The 25,486-nt window shown below is 37.2% G+C and overlaps 1 protein-coding gene across 1 annotated transcript in view; it reads right to left on the bottom strand.

Annotated features, from left to right (window-relative positions):
• Window positions 1-125: 125 nt before the first annotated feature.
• The window catches only part of LOC124638929, a 30,394-nt gene continuing 5,033 nt past the window's right edge, over window positions 126-25,486 (bottom strand). Inside the window, exons 2-4 of the mRNA XM_047176085.1 lie at window positions 5,602-5,720; window positions 3,237-3,330; window positions 126-3,038 (exon numbers count right to left, since the gene is read on the bottom strand). Of these exons, the coding sequence (XP_047032041.1) occupies window positions 2,877-3,038; window positions 3,237-3,330; window positions 5,602-5,720 (375 nt within the window). The 3' untranslated portion in view covers window positions 126-2,876. The remainder of the gene's footprint in view (window positions 3,039-3,236; window positions 3,331-5,601; window positions 5,721-25,486) is intronic.

Below are 25,486 nucleotides of genomic sequence, written 5' to 3'. Positions count from 1 at the left end.
TATGGTACTAAGGTTTTCGTTATTTTGTTTTTAAAATCTGATTAATATATGTGTGGGGATGGGGAAAATAAAAATGTTGGTAAATGAAAAGCGTTTGAATTTTTATACAATTTATTGGAGTCATCCCGATATACGAAAGACAACATTTAAAATTTGAAGCGAATTTTTATTTACATCATCATCACTTAATATCAAATCGAAACTTATGATAAAAGCTCCCTAAATTGTCTTTGGCACTTGCTTTACACTAATACTTTAATACATTTAAATGTAATTACGAATAGTTTAAGAGAAGTCATGAATAATGAGCAAGAGGAAGCTGCTAAATGTATTTTCTTAGTTTACGTATTTTGGAAACACAAAATGTTCACAACCAAAGTATGCCTTTCAAACATTCAGGCATTTGGACAAATGCTTCGCAACATAAAATGTGGAATTCTTTGTAGCGATCGATTTAAGTTGCTCGGACATTTGTCCAAATGTCCAAACGCGCTGAAAAGAGGAATTGGACGTTTGTCAGAGCTTCGTCATCTCCGCAGGTGGACACTTAGCCTTAGGCAATAAGGATCGTGAGCCCAATACTTGAGGAGGGAAACCGTTTGTTCCCCAAGAGGGATTTGTAGCGGGTGTATGATTTGCATATTTATGTAGAGCCAACAGAATTATCATTGCAGATTAGTTTTCTATGTAGCCAATATTAATAAATAAATTGCATCGCTATTAACTCAACGAAGGGGTATGAATAATGTGCGCTATCTTTAGTGATTTAGGACGATAAGTTTTTCGCGTGAGCTCATTATTTAGTAGTCGGGGATCACAGTGAGATCCTAAATTATGTGTCTACGTGAGAATGTTAGCGCCGCCATTTTTCAGTTCAAAATCGAGCGAAGGTATAGGTACCGTGTTAAATACGAGTGTGATGTTTTTTTATTCGTTCAATAATTTTTATAAATGTCAAACTATTGTGTCACAAAATAATGCCAACTCGGTACCATCAATATCTACATATAAGTATGTAGCATGGCTTTATTTGTAAATTTTGTAACCGATGATAGGTATCTGAAATCCCCGCGGTCTACCAGAATTATCATCTTCATTAAGTAAACTATGGTGAAAGTTACGTATATTAAAATACTTAAACCACATCAGTGGAGTTTAATAAAGTGGATGAAACGGACTACGTATTTGTGTTCCTTCTAATGGCAAGAACTATCCGTCATTTAAAATGTTTGATGAAAGCCAATGAAAGCAGAATATTAACAGACTTTACTCGCTACCAGGCATTATTATTATCTACAAACAAAACATATTTTCCCAATTTCCAATTCTGATAGATATTGCCTAATGGATGTTAAGTCATTGGACTACAAAAGCTTTATTGTAAAATGGATTTTATTATCATGAAATAGTTCGCGGATATCAGAAAATAGGCCTATGTACGGTCGGCAAAAACATTTCGAAATACGAGTAGAATAAAATTCACGATTACGAGGCGAGTAAAATCTGTTAAATGCACTCTACCGTACACTAGTAAATATAGCCGAATAGTAGCTATAAAACACTCGTAACTTTGTACAAAAATGATGTGTGTAAACACTGGAGGGAGTGCGATACTGGACGTTTGTGTTATACCACCCTTTTACAATTAATACCTTATCGTTAACACGTACTTATACTTAGAGTAGACTAATTAAAACTTAAGTATGTGCTACTTAGTGTAATACTTTCGGTAGAGGAACTTAGCGATAGGGCTGACGGCGCGCGGTTCTTACATACTTGAACACACTGCTAGCTATCGATTATATTCTACGCTTCGCAATATGAAAGGTGTTACACATGTAACACACGATTCAATAGTAAGGTGCGGCCATCAACAAAATATCTTAATATTTTGCGGTATGTAGGGCAGCGAGTCCGGCCGATGTACGTCGGACCAATATATTATTATTTTGTTCAGCGAACCGTGGGGGAGCTACACCAGAATTCCGCTCACAGCCATTTTTAAATGAATTTCGTTTGACTTATGAAAAATATTTTCGATGAGCTGGAAACTTTTAAAAATAATGCATTAGCATTAAACATTGCAAAATATTAGCTTACATTAAAAGTTAACATGTTTTTAAGCAGGTACATGTGACTCCTGGCTTACATTTTACATCGTGTTTAGACAAAGAAGGTTACGTTCAAAACACGCAGTTTACATCCTACTTATTCGAAGTTACCCTTACAAATGCTGACATTGGAATCAACTACCTACACAATAGAAAAAAATACAATTAAGTTCTACATAATGACTAGATAAGAACTAGATTTTTTATAAAAATAATTAATAAATGTTTCTACTTCTAACACTAAAAGCGGCTGTACATGTTAAAAGTAAATTATTTACATCTACAACTGTAATCCATGCCTAAATATTATGCTAAGTAATTAGAAAAATCTAGACGATAACTAGAATCTAGACACCGAATTAGAAAATGTCACTACTTAAAGTCTAACATCTAAAATTCGAGATCACAATATCGCTTGGCAATATAATCTTATAATAATGACTAGCAATCTATTCGAGACCGACACCTACAATGATTTTGATGTAAAATATTTATCGTTGATTAAATTTGATTAATAAGCTCACCAGATTTACTTGTTTAGAATTATGCAAATAAATAGATTAGTTCTTATAGTTTCGAACCAACAGCTTTGTTAATTAAATTACATAGAAATTCTTTGTGTACATGTTATGGAGTAAATAATAGAATAACATTCTTGTCTCATCGAATTCTGTCAGATATCGAAAAAGGGATTCTTTATTTGAAAATCAACGGCCATTGGCGTTCCTGTCAATCAGACAAATATTTCAGCCAGTATATCTAGAGCTAGGCGTTCTTGAGATGATGTGCATCATGGTCGCAGCGGCGCAGCACCGCGAAGTGCGTCATCTGGAAGGTGTTGGAGGAGCGACTGCCTCGCTCCAGCGTGCCCGTCATCGTGTAGCCCATGTTGAAGTCTGCCTGCGTCACGTTCGTCGTCAGGTATAACTGGTGGAAGAATGATTATTTTATATCAGGCTTTGTTTTTAGACGCAGTAAAAACTTCAAGAAAGCAATTGGGCAACTCCGTTCAGACAGAAAACAGGAAGGAGGTATTCAGTTTATTACATTATGTTCAAAGAATATAAGAGAAGGAAGATCAAGAGAGACCAGAGAGATAGTAGGAGAGAAAAGTGTTTCTTTTACCTTAAAGTCAGCGTCAGTCCCCATGTGCTTGAAAGTGCCCACTATGTAGACCGCGTTGGCGCCGCTTATCACCATGCGAGCGTGAGTGCTGTGCCTGCAACGATCATCAGTGGTTATCAACATGCTTTAACAGGTACACGCCAAAACCCTATACAAATGGTCCCCAAAGTATAGACGACTGTATAGAAAGGAAAGAAAAAAGGTGTTTTACTCCTTAAAGAGTTGTGGAATAAGAAGGTAAGGTAGACCTTTGTTTAGAAGCAGGTCCAACAGATAATGTGTGACATCGGCGGCCGTTTGTCACCGCTGCGAGAATTAGTGCGAGACGCTCACCTCGGCCCGCAGCCACCTTGTAATACGCCGCAGACAAGCGGTGATTTATCTACGCTCCACTGCCTCATAACTACTGCCCCTAGGAATTATTTGCTCTACGACATCGGACACGTTGTACCTAGTGATAAATTGCCTTCTACTCCTAAGATTTTCCTACCTACTTTTAGAAGATGAATGTCTAAAATAAGTTACGGTATTCGGATTAAGGAAAAACAAATCAAATTATCTCGCACGCCCTCCGGCAAAGGTGACGTATCGCTGAAGAGTAACCGAACAAACTGTCAAACTGTCTCCGAGTTACGCAAACTAATTTGAAGAGAAAAAGTCACGTGTAAACTTGGAAATTCGAGTGTTCCTGATGCATTTAGGAAGGCTGAGGTGTCGTATGCCGGTCACGTATCCCAGTTAGTAGGGCGCGAATCCAACACGTACCTACGAGCCTCTAACGGCCCTGTAATGGCCACCGCCCTATAATAGTCCTGAACACTCTCGCCTCTGACTACCCACCACCAAATTAAAATCCCTTTATGCGTGCTCTGACCTTACTTTCTCCGGACTAAACGAAATTAAATTGACATTTCCGAAATTAGAGCCTCCGTTGGCAAAGTTCCTTTTAGAATATTTATATCAATGTTATTGTAATCGGAACTCCCGAACACTGTGTAAAGCGCCACTGAAACAGCTATTTGTAACATTAGCTCGACCATTGAAACCAAATCTGGTCGTTACTTCATTTATTTTAGTGCGTGAAGATGAGCCCGAAAGATAATAAAAGCGAAATCGCATCTCTGATTAATTTTAATGTACTCTTTATAGGTAAATAAATACCTCGTCAGATGAATGCTTCTGTACATAGTTTTTAAGAAAACGTAATAAACATTTACTTTTAAATTGTGAGCATTATCTACATCGGCAATACGCGGAAGCACAAAGCTATCTGAGAGGAGAATCGTGAGATACAACTCATTGAGGCAGAGTAGTGGGACGGCTGGCAATAATCATTAACGCTAACTGCCCCCGTTTAACTGTCGCCTCGCAGCTTCGACGTTTTTCTCCAACCAATTTGTTCTCCACAATTTCCCGGTTGTACGAAAGAGCAACCTATATGTTTCAGTTTAATCCTGTATTTAACGTAATGCCAACTACGATTAATGTCGATGATGCAATCAAAGAGAACTTATCAACGTGACCGAGTAGTGGCTACGCTATTCAGCTTTGGATCCGCAACATCGACAAAACCGTCTAATTTACAAAATAAAGCTGTTTAGCTGCCATTAAATAAATGTTTTATGTTGTGGCGGTGTGATAATAAATAGCACCTCATTCGCACTAAGCCCTTTAGCATCCGCCATCTTTATTTACGGCACGTTCGCGCCACTTCTCAGTGGCGCATGGCGGCGCGATCGCGCGATAGTGGCGCCGACCACTTCCCGCCGTTTGTCAAACAACGGCTTAGCGAGCTCACCTGAACCACGCCGGTTAATTGCGAAAAGCACGTTAACGTGCAACAAACATGATATAATGTTTCCTCTCGGCTGTGGAAGCGTTAATTATATTTTTCACTTTAAATCCCCGTTTTGTTAAAATTGTTATTCGAGATTTTTGCTAAAATCTCTTAGCTAACCGCGGTTTTATAAATTGCATTGTCTTATTTTCCTGTTTCGCGAAAATAAGTCGGCCTGCTCTTCAGAAAACCTACTTGGCGCTTTGCACAGTAGCTGCCGCACTAATGGAGAATATTATAGAAGAGTAAGTACCTACCTAGTAAGTTAATGCTAGTCCTACTGACTTTTACAATTAATACTGACAAGCTCAAAGGGACTTTTGTATGCATTTTTGTACGCTATCACAGTTCAGAAATGATTGGTGAAGAGTTTCTACTGACTGTTAAATAGTTTGGGGCATTTCAGAAGGGTGAAACCAAATACTTTATCGTACCTACATATATAGTTTATTCTTATTTAAAGCAGCGGAAACATTAGCAACAAAAAGGCGTATTAAGGCGCGATGGATTTAATTTAAAAACCCTCACCGCCTGGTTCCGGCGACCTCGACGACCTTGCAACGTGACCGGCGCCACCAGCACGGCTGCAGGGTCCAGTAGGAGGAGGAAGCACTGCGCGCCCACCCCTCTTCTGGGAACATCAGCACCTGAACACAACATTCATATTTGAATATATTATTATATTGATTATATATTATGTTGAAACATATGCCATAAAAGAAGTATTTATATCTAAACTAAAAGAGTCAAAAATTCCTCCACATTGCTGTCAAATGGGAGTGTGCGGTTTCGAAGGCTTGCAGCATTGTCACATTGAGTAGCAATGCTTATACTTTCCCCAAAGTAAGTAATAACCAGCCTTTGAGACTGGGAAACGTCAACCAGCCGCTTAGCTAGATACTCTTGAAGGGAACACTGAATTCAACAACATTACTTTTATTTAATGTCCTCCTATTTCTACTTTCTAAACTTTGTAATGGGAACAGACGGGCTTATTTACATTTCCAAGTCCGCATAAATTAATTTAATAACTCCACCAGCCCCAATCATATCTACGCAGCGAATACTCGATTGATGTTGTTTTAACAATCATCGCATTGTTCCCTCGCGATATTTCACGAGAGTCTATCTTCAATCTAAGAACCTGAACGAGGGTTTCACGAAACGTTGAGTACGAATTAACGAAATTACAAAACTTTACAAGCCTTTCGACGGCGGGTTGAAAAATAGCTTTTTGACTAAAACTAATATTGCAGGCCAGAAACAAAACAGAGCGGAGTTGTAACGAAGTTGTTTGAGTCTGTCGAGTTTACAACCGCGGGCGGCAGGAGTGTGTTACCCGCTCGGCGCTCGTTTACGTTTACAGCGGGAGTAGTTGCGCCGGCTACGTCATCGATAACGCAAACGCGAAGGCATATTGCCACCGAGACTCGTTCGCTCGATTGGCTGCTGGCATTCCGTCCTCATTTTCTTCGCCGCGTCTCGGGCAATATTTTTTTTTCGTAAAATGTTTTCCTGATTTCGACAATATTGCGCCAGTTTCAAAGGGGCGGAGTCGTCGAGGATAAAATCGCTTTCACATTGAGTGAGCACACTAATGATTGAGTTCCGTGCGGTGCGGCCGAGCGACGGGCGCGTCGCGGCGGCGTCGCGCGCGGGGACAGCGTCCGCTCACCCTGCACCCGGCCCTTTGATCAATGTACTCCACTGTTTAATGGATTTAAAAGCATTTCATTGTTACGGATTTTGAAATGCAAGGATCTCATTTAATCTAGCCGCATCTGAACTCCTACCTATTCAGAGCTATATAACTCATAGTAGCGGAAATGCATTTTCGTGTAGACGTCACCTGGTTATTACTAAATATTTATATTTAAATAGGTACTGATATTATGCCATAATCTTTATACTACGTAAGTACCTATAGCAAACTTATCTTAAACGTACAAGTTGACTGGTAGATGTGTCAATAGAGCGGTGGCCAAATTAATACAGCTGTTTAATGTTCAAAGTACGTCCGTGGGTCTGACTGGTCGTAATATAAAGCTCTACGGGATAGTTGGAATTTGGAAAGTCACGTCTATTCCCTGTGGTGTGTGCCAACTCGCCGATGGCCATTACGAGTTTTGGATAGATAATTCTGGCTAACATTTGACATAAGCATTTTAGTACTTCTCAAACGGAGTCTCCACAAAGCTTTAACATCGTTACGAGAAATTATTCATCAAAGAACGTTAAAGCTTGTTTTCCATAAAATATTAATAAAGCGTAATACGCGTTTGAAATTTTGTTGAAATTATTTTGTACATCAGTAAGATATTATTTATTCAGCAGTCAGATACATAAATTAAGCAAAGCTAATACGCTTACTACACTATTTGAGTTTAATACCTCTTCTCGTAACTGACATAAAGGCCCTTTAAACAGCAATGGAGTAAGTCTAAAGAGCATTATTTCAGGCTTCTGTACTATGTAGTATACGGCAATAACTATGAATACAAAACTGCCATCAAATTATACGAGTTTTCTATTAAATTCGAGCTTTTTATATGGGAGCAGACAAAACCACTTCAATGACAGCCATTAATATTCAGAACCTCTCGTCGCGCCATCTATCAACACCTTTTTATATGAAGCAATCAACTCGCGACTCGACAGTCGTCCAATTACGAACGTTCTCGAAACGATCTATTAATTACTTGGTGAACTGCGCGCGATTCAATCGTATGTACTCGTAGGTACTTAGGTACTAACCACGTTCGTCTACCTAACTCTAAATGACTAGGTAGTTTGCTGTGTAAGAAAATATTTACTTATAGTTCTATAAAGCTTCAAAAAGTCTTACTTCACTCCAAGATTGGAGAAAGTTCATTCTGGCTTATCTTTGCGATGCTTCCGTGTGTCCGAAGTATACCTAAATTCATGATGGCACTGTACTCATACGTAAAAAATGGACCACGCAGTTTAAATATTGGTCGTACCCTAGTTGTACTTGCATAATTATGGGATATGAAAGAAAGCAAATCTGCTTGTTTACTTCAAAAAACAAAAGTGAAGCTACATAAATTAAAACAAGTTTTATATCAATTACCGAAATTGGCAAAGAACTTCAAATCCCTCTCCAAATATTTGTCGATTTCGAATCGAGAACAAAAGATTGGATGAGATGAATTTATGCTGATCGCTGCAAATGTCGGACTTTGCTGAACTTGCTGAAAAATTTGGCGAGCTACATAGTCGTGTGTCCTCGGATTATCGAAGTATTTACTTCAGTAAGTAAATGAGAATGTTGTATGGGGGCATATTGAAGTCAGCGAAAAATGTTTTTCCTAGACAAATAAATATGCAAACAAAAAGTTTTTGATTCTTATCTACTTGGCCGACCTCTTTATCCAGTACCTACTGGCCGTAAAAACAAAAAAAAAATCATGCAAACTGAATTCGCAATTCGAAATTCAAAATGTCGATGCAGATTGCATGTCGCGCGTTTGATAGTCACGCGCTGACTCTCGAGTCAAGAGTTCGCGCCTCGCCTCGACCCAGCGGCGTTTAGTGCCTCGCCGCTACATGAGCAGCAATTTACTAGACCTGCCAAATCTGCAGACTGCACTCCAAATATTTTAATGACTGCTATATTTTGGCTTCAAGTTAAGAATAAAAAATATTGTACAAAAAAAGAAGAACTTACTGTCAATTTTCAGTGTTAGGTTAGTTATCGTTACTCAGCGCAGAAGGCTATTTCAGTTAAATTACATTTTCAAATAAAATATTGATATTTCAAAAAGTTGGTTCCTCAATTCAATAAATTGCTACTAGATAAATTGCGGAAGCTTGAAGTAATGGAATTCTAGACAGTTCTACTTTATATTTAAGTAAAGTAAAACTTTTTCAGTCCTCAATTTTCTACTCCTTTTCCCGCAAATATGCACGAGTTGATATCATCACGCAGAAGTCAACTGAAAAAACTTCGTCATGTTTCCATAGTCCGTGCCAACAGGATCCTATCCAAATAACAAAAAACCTTCACTGTATTACACGGAGTTATTACTCTTCCTCCTTTCTCGCGATATGCCCAAAAATAATACGAATATTTGCAAAAATAACTAGTGCTGTTATGTTATGGCGAAGTTATGTAATTCGTTGTTCTGTGGGCTTGCTCGACGCGCAGTAATTGGATTTAGTCTGGACTACGGAGTGCGGATTACGGCCTTAAGGGCCATACTAATAATAATTTTAACTAGCTACCAAAAGTTATTGAATTAATAGTCGGTCTTTATTTGATCACCGTGCAGTTAGGATTTGTCCTGTAGTATTTAAAGATAAATAAAATAATGGGATTAGCAATTTACGCATTACGAGTTACCTATTGTTTTTCCTTAAATTGTTTGTTTAACTTCTGGCAAATATTTCAACGCAGTTAGTGTACGGAAAATTGTCATGATCAGAATGGTTCAACAATGGCGTATAATATTTGATACGAAATTCTACATAAAATAAAATACATGTTTGTATAAATGTATGACATTGCGACCTTTAATCTTGGCAGCCATATGTTATTGTAGGGAAGAAAGTTTGTTCGGACATTATCATTCTTTTATATTGCGTATCTGTTTGTTCTGTTATACGAGTTTGTTTAGGCCGCGCGATTGATTTACGACAATGTCTGCTGGACGTCTCGAAACCTGATACCATCGACACGAGTAATATCATAAATATTGCTGTTGGATGGCCATTGTTGGCTTTTCCTTGTGGCTTATATTGATGACAAATCACAGTACTGAAGTCTTTGCTTGAAGTGGTTTATTACAGCTCAAAAGGGTAGAAGAAATAGGTAATGATTTCAGCGTGTAGAACTGTTCAACTGAAAATAATGAAAGCTTTAGAATTTTCAAAAAACATAATGATGATTTTGTCCCTCATTCTCATGAATGAACACTTTGTAGGAAGTCGATGTGATGCAATAACTACACATCCTTATTACCGCTAAATAGAAACGCCTAATTAAAAGTTCAAAACACTTTTTACCCCAGTACTCGTTGAGACTGAGACGCATCTTAAGGAAGTTGTATGAAGTGACGTGAGGAGATGCGGGCGGGAGGTTATCTCTCAAGTTCCCTCATTAACTTATACGCCAACTCGACTGCGTAAATACTCCTTGTAAGTCATGTGACCCTTATACTGGTACCAAGTTATTAACAAACTAGCTTTCCCCACGTTTTCTCTTGCGTGAGTTTTTGGTTTTAATTGAGAACCTACTTTATGGTTCTCTATTGGACATTTCTTTTTTAAAGAAATATAGAAATATGTAACATTTCTTTATATGTAACAATGAAATAGACCATCTATTTTGATACTCAGCTTGAGTCAATAAAAGATTCACAAGTATCATGTTCCAAAATGTCATATGATCTCTTAATAAATCACGGCTTCGTAGCCGTATCGTAGACCGAACAAAACACACGGAAATAAAGTCTCCATTTTAAAGTTGAACGAAATCGACGTTCCGTCTCGGGTATCGGTAGCAAACTGGAGTTCCAAACAAAAACTTATGTGTAGCTTACAGTAGCACTGGTGCACTCGAACTTGCCAACTAGTCTCAACTCGTATGTTTCCTACAATTTAGTTGGGCATCATCCATATTGACATTTTCCGTGTGTTTAGTGCCGCGGTTTCGTGTCAAAATTTGATTAACCTGTGCCAGTTGGGCGGTACAAACTGCCAGACGATGGTGGTCGAGGCCCACTCCATTGCCTTTCATTAGTGACGAGTTTCTACGTGTGTTTTGCTAATAAACCTAGTGAGGATTCATTTGGTATCTATGTCGAACTTAATTAATTTGAGTCATTTTGTTATTTTATTGCTTCATATTTGATGTTTTGTGCACAATCAAAGTGTTGTTTACACAATCAAAGTACAAACCAAAATCATATACTTACTGAATAGTATCGTTATATTTCATTTTGATCAAGTATGCGACAAAGTGATGGAGTGATTATTATTTAAAATTAAAATTAACCTATAACAACATCGTATTTTACTTGTCTCGAAGTTTGTAAACAGCCTCCTATACAATAGAAACAGATTGCTAGCTGAGCACTTAGCTACAAGTGACATTAAGCGGTTGGCTTCCCTCCATTAACTGCAACAATTTACATTGCATGTTAAACAGACGCATACAAACGTACATCGTACTATATAGTACACAGACCACGTTCAGGTAATGCAGTTTAAGGAAGCGGAATGCGACACTAACCGAATAAATTGCCGAATGAAAACTTTTGTCGAAATAATCTTGATTAATAATGAAACTGCTACGTTGCCACAAGATTGAATACCTAATCGAGCTTCAGGGCATCAGAGTATAGGTCAATTATGATTGTTCCTATATTTTCTGCAAGGGGTTTGTTTGAAAGAGTTATCACGGCCCTTGTACGCAAAGAGGTCTAGAAGGAACAGAGGTTGGTTTTAGTCGACCACAATGGACGACATGACATTCAAACCGCGCGACAATTTTTGTCGTTCGGAATGTGTCGCGCGAATACGCTCGGTTTTGTTTTGCGCGGAAAATGCGCTAGGATGAAAACACTGTAAACATTCACTATTTCTCCTTTTTGGAAGATGACACGTGTCACAATAATGAAGTTACTGTAACAGCAGCTGTGGCTTATACCGTCATCGTAGAACAATGTTATACAACGCATGTTTTATTTGTCGGACGCCGATATTTGCGCACTGGCCGGCAGCCATCTACGGCAGCGGTAGCTACCGCCAATTTGCAGTTTGATGACACGACAAAGGGTCGGAACTTTCGAACACACGATAGCGTTCTAACTCAATTCCATGACCGAACCCAATTTACTCACACCGGTCTTCGGACAATTGCTTTTTGGATTTTCAGCTTTTAGACTCATGTTCAGTTGTTTGCAAATTGGTGCTACCTAAGCACCTTCGAACGCAGTGTATTGAGAGAGCATACTCCAAAATGGATATTTTGATTCACATTAAAATACTCAAGGTGTGCATTAGCTTGGTAGCCACCACGTTATGATAACGATCATCAATATCCTCTAGGTACTTGTAAAATCATTCTATTGTTTGTAGAGTAGTGAGTTAGGTTTATATTTTCACAACGGCAGTCGCTGTCCAGTGCCTATGTGCCTATGTATTTGTTTATTCATATAATTAACAAAATATTTGCAGTTTTAATTAGTTCACTAACACGAAATCAATTCATGCCAATTCATCGTTAATTTCGTTTATTTTATCCGCAAACAACGATTTCCATCGATTTTGGATTTAGAAGGTATTAGTGGCTAATGTTATTTAGAGAGAACAGTTTCCGCTAACGGTAACCAATGCATAAATTATGCAATTGCTTTGTGCATAATTAGTGAACACATCAATGATATTAGTGTTTATGGGTAACCGGTTCATAAACAACACACAATTTATATTGCAAACAGTAACAGCAAGCTTCGTTGCCGCAAAACAGTTTAATACTAGGAACAATACATAAAACATGTAATTCTTTGCCGTTTCTCTCAGTAACAATTTCCGCAACTTCCTTTCCCTGCAACATACGAGGAAATTAAAACTCGCCAGACGTTCGCTGACCAGACAATTGTGTTACAGAACGTTGATTCGACCAACAAATCAATTTTATACAACCGAGACTTTTAATTGGACGATAAAGAGAATAAATTGGAAGAAATAATTCTGTTTGCGGCTGATCGGGTGGGTCTCTGCGTTGCTAGGCAACGGGGTGACAACAGAGAGCGCCGGAGGCACGTCGCGACTCGTAGGGTGACGTGGCTTATCAGATAATTGACTGCAACTAGTGGTGACGCGAGAGGAATTGCACGGAATAATACTCCCCCGTCGAGATCACTAGTGTTATTTGTGTCACGTGCCGAATTCATGATCACTCGATATGTAAATTGACTTACTACCCCAATAACCACGTTATGTATGTTAACTACAGGATAACACATCAAAGTAACTCTAGTTATATAGTTGTCCTATTAATACAAACAGAAAATATAATTTGAGAGGTACTACTGGTTTATTTCCACGAAATTTGATTATCCTCGCTGGTAATAAAAGCGACGAGAAATCCACATAGTAGATACTTTCAGATACCCGAGATTATATCGTGAAATATGACACGATATAACACAAGGGTTAATAAATCATAAGATCTTGGCATTTATTCGTAAGTAAAAAAAACTTGGCAAAGTTCACATAAAGGAGGTTTCATGCAGAAGAAGCTACTATTTATATGTATATTGTGCGAAGTTGTCGAGCCTACCCGTCATCACCATATATTTGACTTGTAGCTTTATAGTTTATCTTTTCCGTGCGGGTTGCTGAAGTTACACTGTTATTGTGGTAAATAAGATATTTACTTGCATGATATTTTCATGACGAAACATTTAAGTATTCAGAGGCAAGCGAAAGCTTTATTTACAGCGCGCATTTGGGTAAATCTACACACGATTACGCTAATACATTATCATCATGCGACTTAACTTTACCTTCTTTCAACTTCCTACGTAATACTTGTATGAGAGTAGGTAAATATGTATTTTGGGGTAAATATGTATTTTGCGTACATAAAAAAATGTTAACGAAATAAAGAAAAATTGTACTCATTCGGAAATCGAACCTAGAAACTTATGCGCAACAACAATGAACATTTACCTCACTGTACATTTTCTGGTACTTCTAAGTTTCATTCTCAATATTCCGAGTTATACATCTCCCCGATCTATTAGCAACTACCCTGACGCACCTCCCCAATCAGACTGGTGAGAGACTGGTAACAAAATCAGCATATCACAGATATCATAATGACAGCACAAAGCTATGTAAAGTGAGTTGCCAACTAATATTGGTTGATATGCATGCGCGAACTTTGCTGATTGCAATACATGACAGGAGATCTGAAGGTATCAGTTTAATACGTTTTTGGTGAATAATATATGTAGATGAGTAGTATTATGTATATATAGGCCTTACAGTAAAGGTTGTAAAATACAAAAAATACTGTTATGTTTAGTTAACAATATTTATATAAAAAGGCAATTTATACAAATTGTCAGGTGAACGAGACCGTAAATCGCACGTAGTGGCGACAGGTGTCGATACGAACGTGCTACATGTAAACCAACGGTTATTGAAACAATAAAAACTATTTTTTACAACTCTCGTACGCATATTATTGTAACTTTGGCTTTTGTTAATATTCAAAATTGGATTAATCTAGCTTTGAATTCGTTTGTATTTATAAATATTTAATAACTGGATTCTATTCGCGTCGGACTCATAACCAGCTTCAATACAAAGAGAAAACAACACATTTTTACTCGGAAAATAACAACTAAGTAACGAGTTTGTAGAATCGAAGGAAAATCTGCAGCATTTTCTGTTTTTCTAGATACGGGTATAAAATACGCATCAGCTTATCTTCTCGATAGTTTAATGGTAGCTCGCAGCATTCGAGAAAAAGGCGAAAATATCGGTGGTAGAAAAAGTAGCCATAATTTATCGTACATGATCCAGTGTAGAATAGCCCCGGAGCGCCGGAGCGCCGGAGCGCCGGTGTCGGCCGCCCCGGGCACCGCGTAATGCACAAAGGGCCCTAAGTGGCAGCGCGGCTCATCGATGAAACAAAGGGAATATTACCCGGAACACTGCGAAAAATTGAGATATTTCTCGCACAAAACCAGAGTGGCTTGTAAGCCGTAAATGATTTTGTTTACGATTGTACCGAGGGCGTTCGTCGTAACAACATAACGGAAATAAGGTATATATTTACTTATCATTCACGTTTTTTTGTGTTACGAAAATGTATGAGTTGTTTAGAAGATGATTTATTATGATTTATGTATAACATTGCGTAAAAGGTAACTCAGGAATGTTTCTTTGTTTTTCAGCCCTTTCTTGTTTTGATTCGCTGATGGAAATTAAAGATCAGTCTTTTAATGGGTTAGTCACCGGTAATGTGTATTGATAAATAAGTCCGTCTCCTATCATTCTTTAGTAATTCATACATAAGTAGTAGTAAACTTTAAAATACTAGTCCACTCATAGCTATTTTTATTGACGATTAAATAAGGATATTTTTAAAGATATTTTAACGTATAACCGACAACTTTTGCACAGCTATACAACGCTGTACACTGCCAATCAATTTTAAACAATACATTTTATCATAAACGATTGCACGTTTAACTAACAGCCGACGATTACCGAAGGCATAAACTGCGCTGTGGGACGAGCTGAATTTAATAGCTGAGCATAATTCATTTGTTCCAGCCTGACGGCCTGTGAAACTATGTTCCTTTCGCACCGTGCACTGAGCACGAATGACAACCCTATTTAATACGATACACGATGGGAAATTATTTTCATGTTATTTTCTTTAGTTGTTTCCGAAAAAAATCGTGCAGTGAATGTTTTTTTATGATCTTACATGCGGTGTATATTGAATGCAAGAGAACTGTGGTAAAAAATGAAAGAACATGACATGTTATACCGATCATTGTTCATTTTAGCATTCAGTAGCATAATTTTATTAAGACAATACTCCATTATTCCATCGTGACCAGCACATATTTGTACTGTTTTATTAAATTGTTTCTAAACAAAAATTCTATCCTGATTATTACCTAATACAGTGAGGATTTTTTTCCTATATTTACGAGGTAAAATTCCATTTCAATAATGGTATATTTGAACACAACATTTCGTCATCCACGCACGTACAACAATATCATTACGAGGGTCATCAAAATAAAATTGTGAACAAATGAGCGTCACGCAGAGCGATATGGGTGTATCGGCGAGCGACGCCGGGACGAGACAAATAGCTCTCATTCCCAGATATAGTCCCTAATGTATCGCAAAACGACCAAAACATGTTTATTGAGATTCCGCACAGAAATCGGAGAGACGCGCAGTATACCAAATAGCTTCCTATTTACTATTCAGTTATACTCTCGCTATATCTATTGTTGATGTGTATTTTTTTCATTTCTCTGTTTTTTCACTTTATTTGGTGTCCTTGATTCAGCCCGCAAAAACGTGTGATGTCTTCTTGTAAAAGAGAAGTGATGAAATATGCGCTGTTTTCTTTGAAGACGAATAAAACACTTCATTGAAGAAAGGATATGGAACTGAATCTTGATTTGGAAATGTACTGAATAATCTCTCTAAATTGCCTTGTAACAAATTATCCACAGAAATATTTATTCGTGTTCAAAACTAATTTCAGAAGTCTAAGCAACTTTCTCAGTAAGCATAATCCATCTCATTATGTCAATATCCAAACTTTTAGAACCAAATCAAACATCTAAATTAGAAACAGGAACAATTCACACCGTCAGTATGTTTACAATGTTATAACCGCTTAAAAAGATAAACATGAAACGAGGGTGGCGGTATTTGCTACATCAGCGAACAATCGGTCTCGTTAGGTCCCAGTTGGGCGCCAATTACAGATCGCTATTGGTCTGATTGCACGGAAAATAACAGCTCAGGAAACAAGATTTATAAAGCCAGTGTATTCATCAACTGTGTTGCCCGAATTTTGGGGTTATTACAAACAATGTTGCTTTGTGAATATGAATTTATGTGCTGAAAATTTCGGGTTAAAAAAAAGATTGGTGTTAAGTTGACGATAATTTTTGAGTGTGTATTTTTAAGCCCGTATATAAAAGTAAAATTGAGACATTATTTAGAGTTGCATCGCTTTTTCATAAATACTTCATAATAAAAAGAACTCTAAACATTTTTTGTTTGCTTTTGAGATATGATTTAGTCGGTACTTCAAATCAAAGAACTGTAAGAAGACAGCATTCAGTCACGAACAGACTACAATAGCCATTCAATTTACTATCTTGAACTGAGAAGCACTCTTAATGCCGAGACATAAAACTTGAAAATAAAACTACAAAAATGTACCTACTGCATTAAAAGACGAAAATAAATACTTTTACTTTTTAAAGAAATGACTCTGTTCGTAATTTGGAAATTGTGAAATGAAATTATTCATCAGACCGAAAATTTCAAATGAAATTGCAACAGATGAACAAATGATATGTTAATGAAACAGAGCCATTTTTGTTGGTTGATTTGCAGTGTAGCATCTATTAGGTGCCCGGCGTCACCTACCCACGGTTCGCGGACTAATGTCCAATTTACAATTCACTCGTGTTCGTAATGAGAATAAAAAAAATATTAAAAAAAAAACATTTTTTTCAAACGAAATGAGCTGAACAAAGGTGTGTTATTCTATTGACTGTTTTTATTTGTTTTTAAGATATGTTAACTTGAAGATAAACTTATGTAAAACAAGGAAACGGAATATTTATAGAAAATAATTTAGTGAAAATTGATTTGTTTTTATCATACAGAGATTTAGGAATATTTCCGATCTATATCGACTAAAGAGTTTATCTTTAGGAACTTAAAAACGGTAGAAATTTTCAAACTCACTAGCGCGATCAGAACAATACAACAATTAAAATCCAAACGTAAATATTTGTTCAACCCTACACAACCGTCAATAACCGTTTACCATTTACCACAAAATGATAATGAAACGCAACCATTTTTCAGGTTCATTCGTCACTAGAGCATTCACGAAGTACGCTGCGCCCCACAGAGGTGTAACTACTAATGTCCAATTTACAATTCACGCGTGTTCGTAATGTGATTTATCCGACCCTTTGTGACGGACCCAGGCATCACGTATACGTTGCCCTCGACAAAGTATGCTAAATTCATTCGATATCATTCACTCTTTCACTCCGGGTATAAATGGAAGCCGACATTTTTGGCGCTGAGAACTTTTGAAGACTTTGACCCTCGAAAAGTTTGATTGTTTGAGAATTAAGGGTTTAATTATTTACACCCTCATTTCGGAATGGAATTCGTTTTTTTTCGCTTTAAAGGGCAGTAATTTAATTGTGTTTAATGTCAAAAGGTTAGATTAATAGTGTTTTTTAGATTTGCAAGCTTAGATATTTTACTGTACAGACAAAATACCACCTTAAAATTAGCTCTTCCGCAAGTACAAAGTTTCAAGTCACATGTTTTTAAGAGTAATAAAAACAAATAAATAAAGTAATTTGTTAGTTATTACTCGTAGATTATCCTAGCACTATTTACTATACGACAACACCATACAAAACCAGACAAAATTTCCAAACCAGCTTAAATAATCCTTATTTTCTGTGGAAACGGCCTCTCAACACACACGTTATACACGGGACTAGCTGTCGGTAGTTCATGTTCCTCGTGACAGGTGCTGGTAGCCAGCGCCGCTCTCACGGCATAACACATCATACCTACTATTTCATTATGTATGTCGTGCTCACCAGCGTTTTTTATTTCCGTCAGTAGTTTTACATACATTGCCTTCCTTTTATGAGATTGATTCTAAACACGAGGTTGTTACCAAATATGACGTACTGGGAATTTGCTCAGACCAATTGAATTTACATAAATAAATAAAGGCCAAAATAAGATTAAAGAAAATGTAATTTCAATATTTAATTCTGCCCGGTCGATTTGCCCTCTAACTATCATAGCTTAGAGCCTAAAATAGACCCCACTAAACAATGTTTGATACCCGACTCGTGTACAAACAGCGATATAGTGAATACATAATATAATGTTTTCATTACATTCTTCAGACGTTCAACGTTCCTAAATCGAGTTGAGTAAATTTTGTTACGCCTCGTTTCTCTAACTAAATAAGCTTTCACTTCTCGAAACGAAAACAGAACTACGAAAAGAAATTTTTAGATAAATATGACTAAGCGAAAATTGTAATACATCGCAAAGATAAAATCCAGATGGCTGCGAGATACTCGGGGAAAATGAACAAAGTACTCAAACTCGCCTGCAAAATATTGAATTCGTATTGAAATGATCTTTATAAATACTCAATTGCTTCAAATAATCAAATTTATTATGCAGGAATATATATCGAAAGCTATCTATTGGCAGATTGTTTGAATCTATGCAGATATTGGCAATAACATTAAAATTCATGGTTGTGAAAACAGACGTCGCGTCGTCAAATCAAATGTTTGTCGGGCACGGCGGGGTCGTTGGATTGGTATTTTTGTGTGCTATTAATTTAATGAATGTCGGTAATGTTAATACATTGGAGACGCACATTACGTTGATTACTAATGCCATTACCGTTGTTTTATTTTTATTGTAACCCGACTTAGATTTTAAATTCGAAATTTTGTAAAGATGTATGTTTTATACTCTTTCATGCGAAAACGACTTAATGCATTTTGATGAAACTTGTCATTAATATAGTTTATTTTAGTTTATATAGTTTATATACAGGATATATTTTGTCCATGTGTAGCTAGTAGTTCTCTCGATACGCGGGTAAAACCGCGAGCTGTAGCCAACTATAGAATCTATTGAGAGGCAAAACAAAGTAAAAATAGAACAGATGATAAACGAATAAGCCGTGTTTCAATGAGGTTATGGTAGTTGTCGAGCAGTGAGGGCAGTCCTGTGACCCAACTTCCGTGTAAGAGAAACGATAGGAATTCGATTTAGTCCCTCGAGCCCAGCGGCCTTCCTGCATGTAAATCGAGGGCGAATTTGCGTTCCGCTAAGTTCAACCTTAACATTTTTAAATTATAGCGAAATTGCCATTGTTGGGCCTGCGAAGAACGTTTATTGGGAAATATAAAATACGATCTTCGATGGGAAATCGTTTTTGAAAAGTACTTTTGTTTGGCATAGTCTTTACGTTTGGCATTGGTTATATTCAGCAGGGAATAAGTCTATGGAGTCTTATATTGTATGCATTAGTAATAAGGATCCTCACTACTTGTGTGCTTACTTACTACTTTTAAAATACGCAGTTGGAAAATATTGAACGACACTTTGAGAACCGTCCGTTTCAAAAATTTGGAAATGGAACATTATCTTCATTCACTCGTTTATTATTTAATAGATAGCATAAACTGCTTCAACATATGCTTATTAACAAGAACACCAAATTAAACCCCATTCAGCGCCAACAAGCACTATCATTAAATCAACACGTAATTACAGGCTGAATATTTAACAAACAACCGAATAGCCCTATAATTGTAACGTTATAATGGGTTCAATTCAAACGTGGCTACTTGTAAACCAATAGGCCTTCGTTAATGCGACAACTCATGCAAATAAGGCTTGTACCACACATACTAATTAGCAGACCGGCTTCTCTGATTGGCTGCCAGTAATTCAGTTTAACCGCTATGTTTCATACATAATGTCAAGACACGGGTCTTGAGCAAACCTTATTTAACATCTCAATTTGGTAATTAATGTAAATGTATGTCGTAGGAAACTGAGTGAAACTATTTCGTGTGACACGCGATTGAATTATGTACGTGATCATTATGTGTGTTAATAATGAGATTTTCAGGTTAATAATTGAGACTAATTTAAACTGAGTAAAACCACCAATAATGCTCTAGTCAGTATCATAATTTACGAACACATAATCCAGCTGTATCCAGAGTAACATAAATAACATCGGAAAATCCAAGCGCATGAACCGTGGAGGTATATATTGTGCGCCGGCAGACAAACATGTTTACAAGATGTTTGTTCTGCTCAGAGAAGGCAAGTGAAATCAAATTGAAGTTATTGTGACTCCTCCGTATTGTTATTCTCGTTTCTGTGAATGCAGCAAATAAATTTCTCTTCAGTGTTCATTTTGCGGCTGACGAGGAACTTGTGTTTTCAGGCAATTTAAGTTGTACGGCTGACTCGCGGCCTCGCCTACGCCGTAGCATCGCACCGCTACGGCGCATCGCTACGGGCTACGATACCCTAGTTGTGCTCGCCATTATATTCGCAAACTGTTAAGTCGAAGTTGTTCTTTATTTAAGGCACTTAAAGATACGGATCCGAGTTGAAGATGAGTTGCTCATTTTGAGAAATGTGGTCTCTTTCTTTAGAGTTGGAATGCATATGGCAATAAGTCCGCCTATGTAATATTTTTGTTGCATGAGGTTTAAAAAATAAATAAATAATAAATGCAAAACCTAACTAGAATAAATTGGTATTTAGTAAGAATTTCCTTCCACTATTATTTGACTTACAAAAACTTTTGTTTAAAACTTTTTTCATAAAAAAATCGAGTAGAACAAAGGTAATGATATCTCCATGGAAGCTACACGAAACAAAAATGCAAATTACTTAACCCTAAAAAAAAAACACAACCATAAAAATTCAGACTCAAAGCCGAGTAACATTCAGAATTTGCGTCTGATAATGTCACACAGAAAATACAATCTATTGCGGTAAATTTTGTAGTTCAATGCGACTTGAAAATATTTTCATTTGTATCTCGGCTGTGGCCACGTAATAGCGTTCTTTGTCGCGGAATTAGCAATCAGCCGACGGCACTCGGCAGCGGCTGAAAAAAACAGCCTCCGAGGTTTTTCTTAATTGCTGCGCAGATAAGTTTTCTACCACAGCCCGTGCCGCACAAATTACTAATATTTATCTAACGACGCGACTAAATGAAAATATGAAATATGCGACCCTTTTCTCGCGAAATAGCTCACTCCGCTTGCCATACGCTCCACTAAAATTAACTCCTATTACAGACTCAGAGTGTTTGAAATATTTTAAAACGACCGCCCGAATCCTTTTAGCCGCCGTATCTCGTTATACGACCAGCAAAACTTTACGTTTCTCTTTCTTAAAAAAAATGAAGACGGTCGAAGTTTTCCACTTTACCGGCGTTAAAATGAACTTCGTTTAAGGACTGAATTGTATTTGGAAGTTGATAATTCCCGTCTCCCGCGCAGTTACTTAAGTAAGTCTTTCATTAGCGCTCGTCACGTGAGTTGAATTATAAGCCACGGAGTTTTAAAGGTTGGCAAAAAATTCAAAAGACAATGATAGCGTCGCCGTCCATCCGCAATTCGGAAACCCTTCCCCGGGCCGCTCCTCTGTATACAAATGGACCTCCGCCAGCTAACAACTTTTTATTAACCGTAACCGATCACATTTTTGGCCGAAGTTACTTAAGTTGCGGTATACTTTCGGCCTCTCTGTTGTTTTAGAATCGAAAAGCAATTCCATTTTATATTCTGTTTGAAGTTGTAATTTTATTATTTCAATATTTTCTAGAGTTGGCAGCGAAATAAAATGAAAATACATTTGCCTGCCATTTTAATAAGATCAAAATATATTTTCAGCGTCGGCCATGGAAACAACTTTATACCCTAATATTTAGCACCTGTTTACCCATATTATGATCTGTCTCGTCTTGTTAATATTTCATACTGAATATCGAGTGCCTTGTCCTACATTTTCAAATAAATGTAGTCAAAATCTGTGCCCGAAGAGAAATGCTACACCACATTCCACAATTAAGTGAAATAGTTTTCCCTCAAAAGGGCAAATCTATAGGAGTTCAGTGAATACGTGTGTCGAGGGAGGGCTACAGTGGTTACAAAAAGAACCTCTGTCTGTCAGGCGCGACGGGTAGCTCTGTACGACAATGAAAAACACTTTCACCCCGCCGCCTGTGAATGCAAAATAGGGTAAAACTTTGCTTTACTGCCTACATACGCACCGAGTTACCAATGTAAGGCTATTTTATACAAACCCCGCACTCGTTTATTAAATAAAGAAAGTTACGTAAACCACTTTATTAGCGACAAAGAAGAAATATATGTGAAACATATGAAAAAAGGACGAAACAAATAAAACATGGAAACTTTATATCTGTTCGGCATGTTGAATTCTCTTTTATATTAATATTGACGATAGTATATAACCGCGAGACTCTTTGAATATCGAGTTCACTTCTTAAACAAACGGTTGTATATATTTCGCAGAGAGGGTTGCAGCACAAACATATCTCTAAGGCGACGGTAGTCTGGAGAATTGTAGTGCCATCTGCAATTATTCAGATTGAACTGCGGGTTTCAATACTATTAATCCTTCCAACAATCCATTAATATTGATGGGAGTGAAGCTTCAATGAAAAATGTACGCGTTTGTAGTTTGTTTGTGTTTTTATTCAAATAAGAACAAAAGCTTATCGTTAAAGAATATCAAGGAAGAAACTTAGCGTTTTACCAGATCATTTTCTTTGTGAACTATCTGAGTGAACAAAGGAAATTTGTGTAAGTGCGGAGGTTATAACGAGTGCAATGAGTCGTCGTCTATGTTCCGGCTGACACATTTCCTCGTTTAAATTCATGGTATCCTGCACCCGCAAATAGTTTGCGAACTTTGAATGACAGTAACGGGTGAGGTGAGGTATGAAATCACTGTTCATTTGAAACGCGGGAGTGGTGGAGCCACCCTCGTCTCCTCGATGGAGGCGCTTCCGATGGGTATTATGGATACAGAGTCGAGTGGTTCTGTATCAGACGAATGGAGCTGTGGTTCAGCTTACGGATTCAAACTTTTACTAGAAATTGAAGAAGTCATGGATTTAAGATAGCACGTCTATAAGTTAGTTCTTAAAATAAACGGAATTTTATTCGATAAAATGTCTAGTTATTTGCACCATGGCGATGAAACCATAGCAATTAAAAAGGTTGTTATTTTTATAAATGCCAATTCAGGTTCTCAAATAAACATTCCAAAAATAAAAACCAAATTGAAATCGGTAACCCTGTGTCACATCCAATAATGTCTAACCGGAAATAAAGCTATGGACGCAACGTCGGATTGCTTCTAAATTATTATTTTAGCAAAAAGACACAGGTACTGATACTCCACATTAAGAGCAATTAAGTATTCAAAAGACTTAAGTCACAGTATTTGAAAATGAAGACAAAAAAATACTCCTGAAGTAAAAGTCACAGCAGTAACCAAATGTTAAAAGTAAATGAAAAAATATACAATGTCAGTGAAACAAAAATACAGATGCTCCAAACTTTAATTTAGCTAAGGCATTAGTGACGTTTAATCTAAGCCACAGCATTTTAGCAAATGAAAAACTGACTAAACTATTCACAAAGAGCTTTTAGTTTTAAAAGTAAACGAAAACTTAGCATCGGTATTAAAAATATTAATTATAATCTTTAATTTCACATAAATTGATTTCTAACGTTTTAGGTAGATATTAAATAGTCGAGAAATCACAGAGAAATAAGAGGAGATTGAAAGCCTGGTCCGCTCGATTATTTGCCTCTTGAAATGAGTTTTCCCAGAGACCTAAATAGCTTTTGAGTCAAAGAGCGTATTTCACTTCATCGTATTAAAAATAAGTCTATTTTATGTCAAAACAAAATTAAGTGAAACAGCAAAATATTTAGTTTTAGCAAAAATGAAAACTAAGCAAAATTAAGCTACTAATAATACGGAATAGTACAAAATGTTTCCTAACCGCTGGAAAACAATCAACAGCAAAGTTTTTAATATCTTAGGCCGGTTCGCAATCCCCTGTAGTATCAGAGAGCGTCCTATAATACCCTGTCTCTGGTATGGCAGTTCTAATACTCGCAGACAAGTGGGGGTGACAGAGCCGAGTGTTTGCCGAGCACCCATCCACGTCCAACGATGGGATAATAGCCCACTCGGCGCGACACACAGCCACATCAGATTTCGCTCGGCTTAATGAATTCCCAACGTATAAATACGTTATCGGCCCATTCTATTCGAATTTAGACATTCGTGAAATGAAAACGAACGGACGTTTGGCCTTTTGGAAAATAGAATTGTGAATGTTCGTGGCGTTTGTTTGTTTTAATGAAAAAATATGAAAGCTTTTCACAATGGTTGTAATGGACATGTATGACTGTCTAACTAGTTCTAAAATAAAAACATACATGAAGGCGCATCTGTATATTTTTAAAATTGAAAAATAAAATGTATTCTCGGTAAACTATTCCTAATGATATTCATGGAATCGGTAGCAACGTCCTCAGGTACTGCAATAGCCTGGCAAAGAAACCGATCTTTGCTGTACAACAAAGCGCACGGGAATAAATACCAATTTTCACCTTAAAGGGAATCTATCTGTGGCGAGAAGCAGCCAATCGGAAAGCAAACGCAAGGTAAATATTATTTGGAGATTTCCTCGAACACTAGTGGGGGTTTGAAGTCACGTAGCCGACAGTGATTTCAATTTCGCGCGAAGAATTCCTGCAACCGCACCGAAGAGTCTCGACAAGCTAGTGAAAGTACCGAGAGGACATGACGGGAATTACAGATGTGGAAACACACTATGTTGTCCTGTAGCTATCGCCAAAATAGGACACCCTATTCCTGGTAGGCTTTAAATGTGTTTCACAAAGTTTAGATGTAGGTACTGCTGCTGAATTACTAAATTGGGACTAGTTGCAGTGGTTTCTTAAAATATCAAATGTTTTAAAAAGGTATAATGTTAATTTTGAACTACCTA

Source organism: Helicoverpa zea, chromosome 18 (assembly GCF_022581195.2).
Source record: "Helicoverpa zea isolate HzStark_Cry1AcR chromosome 18, ilHelZeax1.1, whole genome shotgun sequence".
NCBI classification, from domain to species: domain Eukaryota; kingdom Metazoa; phylum Arthropoda; class Insecta; order Lepidoptera; family Noctuidae; genus Helicoverpa; species Helicoverpa zea.
The sequence above is the reverse complement of the archived record's forward strand: the minus strand, read 5'-3'. Positions and strand labels throughout refer to the sequence as shown.